Here is a 9,695-nt window from a genome sequence, read left to right as displayed (position 1 = left end):
CTTAAAAAATATATATACATTTATATACTTTTTTAAAAAAGGGTGTATATATACATATATGTATATATTTATATACTTAAAAAAAACTTTTAAAATCCAAACAGAGTACGACATGTATGGCCCCCAAAGAGAGGGTTTTTCTAATGTCAGGGTATGTCCTTAAAGCGTCCTAATTAATGATTTATTAAATCACGTGAGTAGCAAGGTCTTAATTATGATTAAGACTTAAGATGTTTCAATAGAATCAACTTAAAAAACACATTTATGTATCTGATCACAAACTATGTTCATTCAAAATTTCTTTAAGATTTCTTTTTATCTTCAGCAAGGGCGTTTTTATTCATACATCCATTGAGGTGAATAAAAATTTTCACACTATAGTGTTTAAACAATAGTTTTAATAAATAACTTTTAACATGTCTTTATAAATGAGAAAAAATAAGTTTGATTTTTCTTTATGATTTAGCTTACTTTGTAATTACATTAAGCATTATTAACTTACATATAAAATAGTAATCCTGAAAATTTCTATATAGAGAGCAAAGTCTATGTTGATAAAATAATGTATTATTTGGGCTTTCAAATTAGAAAAGAACAAAGAGATAGCTGCATGCAAAAAGAAACATGATTTCATTTTAATTTTTTTAGCAGTATAGAGTACAACTTCCTCCTCCACCCACTCCCCCCCAACCTTTTTTTCCCTGACACTGTCAATTTTTTAGCATTCTCACTGGAATTTATTTTGTTGTAGTAAATAAAAGACAAGTCATTATTAAACAGATTTTGCTGTTAATCCAATGTATGATTTCCTTTTGCCATAGGTACTTTTAAGGGCTTTTATCCAAAATAAAATTCATTTAAAATGTAATTTAAAAAATCCATTGTTAATGACTGCTTGAGTGACTGGCTCATAATTGGCTCATTATAATAAAAAAAGCAACTGTTTAAAAATCTTGACAATGAAATGCAGTACAAAGTGAACACTTCATGGTAAGGCCCTATGTGATTACAGGACTCTGAAGGTGAAGCGGGGAAGCATGCAAATCTGAGACTCCTGCACAACTTTCTCCTTTGCACCAGTACAGTGAGTTCAGGTCATGACCTTGCACGGGCTGTGGAAGTAAGAGCTCCTCTTATTTATAGTGCCCCTCACTGAAGAGTAAACTTAGGTAGTGTAGTCCACTTAAATGCTAGCACTCAGACTCCTCTTTGTTTCCCTTCTGCAGAAATCTTTTCAGTTGACTTAGATTACAAAGTTGTAATCAGGAAATCTTTAGTTCTGTTGGGGTTAACTAACAAAGACAATATTGTCATACAAGCCATCATTATTACCTGCCCTTTGTTAATGCAGGAAAGCATGTAAGTAACTATTTTTCAAGCTCCAGAATTTTTGTTTAAGCATTCCTAGAGATTTTTTTTTATTCGGTGATTTAGTATTTGTATTGAATTATTTTTAATTAATTTTATTGTTATGCCCTATGTCCTAAGTAAGATAAAAATATAAATTTGGGGATGCAGGAAGAAAAGTAAACCATACATGATAAGGTTTTCCTTAACAAATAAAAGTTTTATTTTTCTTTTTGTGAATTGAACTTGATATACTGTAGTTTTAATGATGAACTTTGTGATGCCAAACATCAGCTGTTCTCTGTAGAGTATAAAATTTCAAAATACTGACAAATATAAATAAGAATGGTCATTAAATCTTTGCATAGAATTCCACCTGTGAGGCAAAAATCCTAAGTTCCAACAATAGTTTAAAGGGCTTCTTTAATGAGCCCTGTATTTCCAAAATGCTTTTCCTGTTTGAGGCTAGAAAAACAGTAAAAGTTTTAAAGACTGACGACAACTCCTGCTTTTGTTTAGTCTACAACAGCAATATTAATTTGCTTTTTTGTTCTGGTGAGTGACTTAGGTGTAAGTTTTCATTATATATATTAAAAGTTGAATTATTTTGAACTCTGAACTTTAGACCAGGCCATGTGTGAACCTTAGCTTATAAAAGCAAGACAGTAACTTCAGGATCAGAATCACCAAAGACCACTCACATTATTAAATCCAATCAAACATTTTTGATATTTTAATTTATATAAATTAAGAAAAAAGCTCTCACTGAGATACTCAACAGTTTTTAAAAAAATAAGCCACATTTAATTGACTTCATTATAATTTAAGTAACCAAACTGCTTGGGTATTTTATCATTACTCTGCTCTGTTTGTGCTACTTGCATTTCTATCATCACCTTATTTTATAACCTTTACATTTTTATTTTCTCAATAGAATTAAGAGGAAATGACTGCAGAGGAAACAACCATTTAAAACATAGTGGAAATCACATTGCTTTTTAGTTGAATTTTTTTAAGATCTACTTAATGCAATTTATCTTTTCTGTTATAGCAAAACTGAGCAATGCTGTTTCCCACATTGTGGCTCAGTGAGACAGCTTCAATCCACGTCACACTTATATTCAGTTGTACATGTAAGCTGATGCCTTTGTGATTTTTAAATGTAATTTAATAAACCATTTGGTAAATGCCATGACTGTGTCATACTAGTGCCAAAATATTTTATATACCTAGGAACTAGTGTAGTAGGGAAAACTATTCAGCCTAACACTTCAGTGTTTGTTTCGTGGGGAATGTTTGGTAATATTTATAATTTAATGGCTATTTATGATCAAATCTTGTGGCTTGGATATAGGCTTTACATTTATGACTTCCTTTTGTCTTAACGTATTTTATTATTTACTCAAAGATAGCTTGTGTAGATGCTAGAGTTCTTTGTTTATTGGCATTTCAAAAAGAGAGTCTATACTTGTAAAAATATCCTCTGTGTGTTACTAAGTTTTTAGGCATTTCATAGGCAAATAATGATTAATTAAGATTATGATATCTTCTATGATTATTAATTTATCTTCCTATGTCCAGGGCACATTGATTTTGAATATTAACAAAGAGCTATATCTATTCATTCATCAAATGAGTTCTGAGTGACTGCTTTGCTCTTGGTACTGAATACAAATATCAATAAGAGAATGTCCCAGCTCTCTCAGAGCTTGTCTAGATTACTAATGCTAGTCCAATATGATATTGTGATGATAGTTATTTTATTTTTTTAGACAAATGTTGTGGTAATATAGAAATGTTGGGAAAATACAGATTAGTAATGATTTATCAAGAGGAGAGGATAAAGAATGACTTCCCAAACAGAGAACATTCTGTGTGGAGCAAGGGATATGACAAAGTGTAACATACTTTTCAAAGTTTGGTGATTAGATGATATGTATGAGTAAGTAATGGCAGAAGTAAGACTGAGAAGGTAATTTGGACCAGGTTGTGAAGAGCCTTGTGCGCCTTGCTGAAGACTGGTGATCTCATTCTATAGGTAATGGAGAGTCATTGAAGATTTGAAGTGAGAAGCAAAATGGATAGATTTGTATTTTGTAGTTAGCATAGTCGTAGCATAGGGAGAGGAAAGATGGAGACTAGGTCTTTCAAATATTTTGAGAGTAAAGTATCTCAAAAGAGAAAGTAGTGAAACTAAATACAGAGAAATCAAGTCTGGATGAATTGATGATAGTGGTTATCAGCATATAATTAATAATCAAAATCATGTGTGTAAATATGCTTACCCAGGGGATGAGGTGTATGAGGTGTTGCATAGTGGAAAAGAACTTGGGTTCTGGTACCTGGTTTTCCACTTACTAGCTCTGTGACTTTAGGCAAGTTATTTTACCTCTCTGTACCTCAGTTTCTTCTTCCATAACACAGATAAAAACTGCCTACCTTAACAGAGTTTCTGTGAGGATTGAATGGGTTAATGTAGAGTTAATTATTATTATTGTTATACTATTATTTAAAGTTAAGAGTAGGTTGTTGTTTTTTCCCATGAAGTGTTTTGATAACAACTAAGAAATAGCTAATCAATAGAAGAAAAGAGTTTTGTGAAATGAGAGAGATTGGGATGTATTTATAAATTAAGAAAACATAGCCAATAGAAAAGAAGTTATTGAAGGTACAAGTGATTGAATAAGATTCAGGAAGATATCGAAGTGATGGTGTGAAGAGCACAGGTTGCTGGGTTAGCTCTGGACAGAAAAATCCTATATAATAAAGAGGTAATATGCAAATTAACCCTCACACCCTCACAAAGATGGCTGCCTATGACCAGGCCGGTAGGGAGATTAGTGAAGGACGACCAATGACTGAACAAGCAGGCTGCATGGGGCTACCAGACCAGAAGGGGGGTTAGTGAGGGACGACCAAATGACTGAACAAGCAGGCTGCGTGGGGCGACCAGGCCAGTGAGGGGGCCATGAGAGGTGACCAGGCTGGCGGGGGGGGCACTTGGGGGCGACCAGGCCAGCAGGGGAGGGCAGTTGGGTCAGCAGGGGGGGGCAGTTGGGGGCACCCGGGCTGGCGGGGGGGGAGGGCAGTTAGGAGCAACCAGGCCGCAGGGAGGGGGCAGTTGGGGGCGACCATGCCGGCAGTGGGGGGTAGTTAGGGGCGACCAGGCCGTTGGGGGGACAGTTACGGGCGACCAGTCAGGCAGGCAGGTGAGCGATTAGGAGCCAGCGGTCCAGGATTGTGAGAGGGATGCCGGGGATCGGGCCTAAACTGGCAGTCGGACATCCCCTGAGGAGTCCCGGATTGGAAAGGGTACAGGCTGGGCTGAGGGACACCCCCCGCCCCCGTGCACGAATTTCATGCACCAGGCCTCTAGTAGAGATATATTTAGAAATGAGACAGCTGCTATTTTTCTCTGAAATCTTAGAGACAAGACCATCTACCTCAAATGGGTGGAGAAGATGGAATTAATTAAAGGATTTGAGGACAATTTTAAATATTTGGAATGATTTATTAGAATAAAGGAAAGGGGGATTGAGGATTGCCAAGCTGCCCAGAGCCCATGTGTGGTTGGAAATCAGAAATTTGAAAAGAAGATAGTTTTTAAAATTTAACTGCAATTAAATTGAAAAGAAGATTAGGGGTGTTTGGTAGTAAGATCACTGTTTTGAAAGTAACTTACTTACATCAAAGGTAAGTAATAAATATGTTTTATTATGGAATATATAAACAAAGTATTCCAAAAATTGTTGCAGACAACAATTGCTAAATAAAATTTCTATGAGAATAACCTTTCATACTTCAGAGGAGAAAATATAACATTAATATGAATTTAAATGAATACAGCTGCTCAAAGTCTACCTTTCTAGGCAACAAACAAAATATAATGAAGTCACTTTATGATGTTCACTTAACTATATCACTGATGAAAGAATAACATGCCAAAAGCATAAGATCAAACAAATAGCACTCCTACTCTACAATCAGTAATGACGCCAACTAGAAATAGATGCCTACATGCCTACTTAAATAAATTAAAAACAAAATGAGATATCCACAGGTAAGTTTAACAAATGTCTGCATAACAACATATTGTTACATTTTTTTTCTTTTTACATAATTTACTTTAGGAGTTATTTCAATTAGCTTTTTAAATTTTCAAATATTCCTTTTAAAATATCCTATATTTAATTTGTAAAACAGTGTTTTTGGTTTTTTTAGAATTGATAATACTTTTAAAATACTATCACTTAGTTTACGTTAATTTATATTACAAAGGATTAATAAATACCCCAATGTCACCTACTTACTTTTCTTTAACTGTTGAGAAATAGAATGTTTGTAATTTTGGATTCATCAATAGCAAACTAAACTCTGAATGGGAGATTATTTGTTGGTAGGGCAACAGAGGTTGAAAATAATAATGTAGAGGTTCTGTTGGTATTTGTTTTATTTTCTACCCAGTCTCATTTACCAGTTTATACCCCCACCAGCAATGTGTCCATGAGAGTTCCAGTTGCTCTACATTCTTATCAGCACTTGGCATTGATAATTTGCTTGTTTGTTTTTAACTATTTAAACTTGTTATGGAGCTCTGCCTTGTTAACTTGTAAATTTGGATTTGGTTATAAAAAACTTAGGAGTACCCTCTCTAGTGCAAGGAAACTTGATGTATGAGAAAAGAACACTTTAGAGAACAGAGTTGATTCCAACTATATCTTGATGTCAGTGATGGTTTCCAAAATGTGTAAATAGTTGGAAATTTACTCTTGAACAACAGCAAAAATTAAAATTTTAGTATTAAGGAAAACTCACCAATATCAATTTCTTGTTTACATGATATTATTTTATAGTTTTATTTTCTTATGTCTCTTTAATTTCATTTATTTAACAAATATTCATTGAGAACTTACTGTGTGACAGGCCCTATGCTCTCTGCTGGGAGTATAATGGTGAGCATCTGCTTAGAGTCTAGTAATTAATGTCTATGTTAATTACTAATTAATTACATAATTAGTTATTAGTGTCTACAGACATTAATCAAATAAACCATCTAAAACAAAACTGCAGCTATGACATACTACAGAGACAAGTACAGGAGGCCATGAGAAGGAATTTAATGTGTCAAAGATTAGGAAAGGCTCCTTGAAGCTTAAGTAAGGGTTTCTCCATTCAGGCAGTATCTGAATAAGTGCTAGAAAGGAAGAGTGTTGCCATCCCAGAGTCAGGCATGGGCAAAGGACCCTAGCAGACTGGAGAGCAGCCTGGTGAATAGTATTAGGCAGAGAGAAAGCCAGTGTGGATACAGTGCCCAGAATGAGTTAAGAGTGAATGTGAAGAGGCTGGAGAAGTAGGTAGATTTGAGCAGCAGTTACATAGGTTGTTTTATTTGTAAGCATTCATCAAGCTATCCCATTTGATACACTTTTTTAAATGTATATTACACTTCAATTAAAAAAATTTACTTAAAAAATATTTGTATGCACATCAATGAATAGTTTAAGGCTGCAAACTTTTATACATAAGAGCACTTTAGTAACCCCCTTATATCTACTCCCAGTCACAACTGTCCCTTGTCAAAGGCAAATACTATCCTGGCTTCAATCACCATATATTATTGTTTTCTGTTTTAAATATCATATAACTGGAATCATAATATTTATGAGGTTATGTCTGGCTTCTTTTGATCCACTTTATGTCTATGAAATTCTGTGTTTGCCATAACAGTAATTTGTGTACTTTTATTGAAGCACTAGAGGCCCAGTTCACGACATTCATGCACTGGGTGTAGGGGGAGTCCCTCAGCCAGGCCTGTGCCCTCTCGCAGTCCAGGACCCCTCGGGGAATGTCTGTCTGCCGACTTAGGTCCGCTCCCCGCTGACATCCCCCGAAGGGTCCTTAGTGCTGCTATGGAGGTGGGAGAGGCTCCTGCCATCTCCACTGCACTCGCTAGCCGTGAGCCCAGCTTCTGGCTGAGCGGCACTCCCCCTGTGGTAGCACACTGACTACCAGGGGGTAGCTCCTGCGTTGTGCATCTGCCCCCTTGTGGTCAGTGCATGTCATAGCGACCGGTCATTCTGCCATTCAGTCGATTTACATATTAGGGATTTATTATATAGGACAGTATTCTAGTACATGAATATGTCATATTTTATTTATTCATTCTACTATTTGGGTTATTTTCAGTTGAGGCTTTACAGAAAGTGCTGCTATGAATACTTTTGTATATATCTTTTGGAGTACATATGTACCCATTTCTGTTAGAATGTGTATAGGAGTCAAATTGCTAGGTTATAGGGCATGCATATGTTCAGCTTTATTAGGTTTTTCAAAATGGTTTTACCAATTTACACCCCCACCAGCAAAGTATGAGAGTTCTAGCTGCTCTACATTCTTGTCAGCATTGGCATTGACAAATAAGTGTTAGTCATTCTGTCAGTATACAATGTTTTGCATTATGGTTTTAAATTGCATTTCTCTACTGTAATTGAACTTTTTTCATGGTTTTTTTTTTGGCCATTTTGATATTTTTTTTTGGGGGGGAGGCGTTGGCCGTAGTGCCTAGTCAAGTTTTTTTGTCCATTTTAATATTTGATTCTCTGTGTTCCATATTGATTTAGGAGTTCTTTATATTTTTGATTCAAGTCCTTTGTGAGATAGATGTATTACAGATACCTTTTAATCTGTGGTAGAACAATATCTTCTACTCTTTTGATTAAAAATAATTAGAATGACCAATTTTTTCTTTTAATGAGATAAGACATTTTTATACCTTATTTTTGTTGGAACTGGCAACTTGGTTCTAAAAGAGCTGAAAACAGCCATGTCACTCTTAAAGAACGAAGTTGGAGAAATTACACTACCAGATACCAACCTTATTATAAAGCCACAATAAGTCATCCCAAAGTCATGAAGTCATGAAGATATACTCCTATTATGTTCTTTAGAAGCTATTGTTTACTTTTTAAATTATTGTGGCTTTATAATAAGTTTTGCTATCTTGTAGTGTAATTTCTCCAACTTCGTTCTTTAAGAGTGCCATGGCTGTTTTCAGCTATTTTAGAATCAAGTTGCCAGTTCCAACAAAAATAATCTGTTGGAATTTTTATTGGGATTACCTGAAGCTATAGATTAATTTGAGGAGAATTCATGTCATTTCAATATTAAGTCTTTAATCCATTACTGCAGTACACCCCTCCATTTTTTTTGGTCTTCTTTAATTCCTCTCATTAATGTTTTGAAGTTCTCTGTGTACATGTCATGCAGATATTTACTTAGACTTATATCTGGGTGTTTTGTGATGCTAGTGCCAATATATATGAAATTCGTGCACGGGGGTGTGGGGGGGTGTCAATCAGCCCAGCCTGCACCCTCTCCAACTGCTCGCCTGCCTGATCACCTCCTAACCATTCCCCTGCCAGCCTGATTGACACCTAACTGCCCTCCCCTGCCAGCCTGGTCACCCCTAACTGTCCTCCCCTGCAGGTCTGGTTGCCCCAACTGCCCTCCCATGCTGGCCCGGTCACCCCTAACTGCCCTCCCTTGCCAGCCTGGTTGCCCCTAACTGCCCTCCTCTGAAGGCCTGGTCACCCCCAACTGCCCTCTCCTGCAGGCCTGGTCACCCCCAACTGCCCTCCCCTGCCGGCCATCTTGTGTCCACACGGGTGTGGCCATCTTTGACCACATGGGGTAGGCCATGTTGTGTGTTGGAGTGATGGTTAATTTGCATATTACCTCTTTATTATATAGGATTTTGCTAGAACTGCCATTACAAAGTACCACAGAAGGGATGGCTTAAACAACAAAATTATACACTGAGTGGCCAGATTATTATGACCACCTGACATTTATAGGCAAATTAGCTATAATTTCGTGATGAAGTTGCTAGGGGGCCAGACCATTATAAATAGGGAAGCAGGTTGTTTACCATGACAGTAGAAGTGATTTTTTTCTGAAGATATGGGTAAACAACGTGATTTAACAGCCTTTGAATGTGGGATATATATATACTGAGTGGCCAGATTATTATGACCACCCCATCAGTACTTCGTTGGGCCACCTTTTGCCCTCAATACTATGGCGATTCTTCTTGGCATTGACTCCACAAGATGTTGAAAGGTGATGCGAGGAATCTGACACCATGCCTGATGAATAGCACTGTCCAGTTCTGTGAGATTTGATGGTTGTGGAACCAGCTGCCTGATGGCTCTTTTAACTTCGTCCCACAAATGCTCAATTGGATTGAGATCTGGTGATTGTGGGGGCCACCTAAGCAAGGTAAAGTCTCCCTCATGTTCTTGAAACCACTCCTGCACAATACAAGCACCGTGGCATGGTGCATTGTCTTG

The 9,695-nt window shown here is 36.6% G+C and overlaps 1 protein-coding gene across 2 annotated transcripts in view; it reads left to right on the top strand.

Moving 5' to 3' along the window:
- Positions 1 to 9,695, top strand: part of DPH6 (diphthamine biosynthesis 6) — a 170,747-nt gene that overhangs the window by 48,130 nt on the left and 112,922 nt on the right. The window contains exon 3 of one of the 2 annotated variants that reach the window (XM_005885769.2): positions 1,013 to 1,120. The exons of the other annotated variant lie outside the window; for it this stretch is intronic. Coding sequence (XP_005885831.1) covers positions 1,013 to 1,120 — 108 coding nt within the window. The remainder of the gene's footprint in view (positions 1 to 1,012; positions 1,121 to 9,695) is intronic. 2 annotated transcript variants of the gene reach the window in all.

Source organism: Myotis brandtii, unplaced genomic scaffold (genome assembly GCF_000412655.1).
Source record: "Myotis brandtii unplaced genomic scaffold, ASM41265v1 scaffold927, whole genome shotgun sequence".
Lineage (NCBI taxonomy): Eukaryota > Metazoa > Chordata > Mammalia > Chiroptera > Vespertilionidae > Myotis > Myotis brandtii.
The sequence above is the reverse complement of the archived record's forward strand: the minus strand, read 5'-3'. Positions and strand labels throughout refer to the sequence as shown.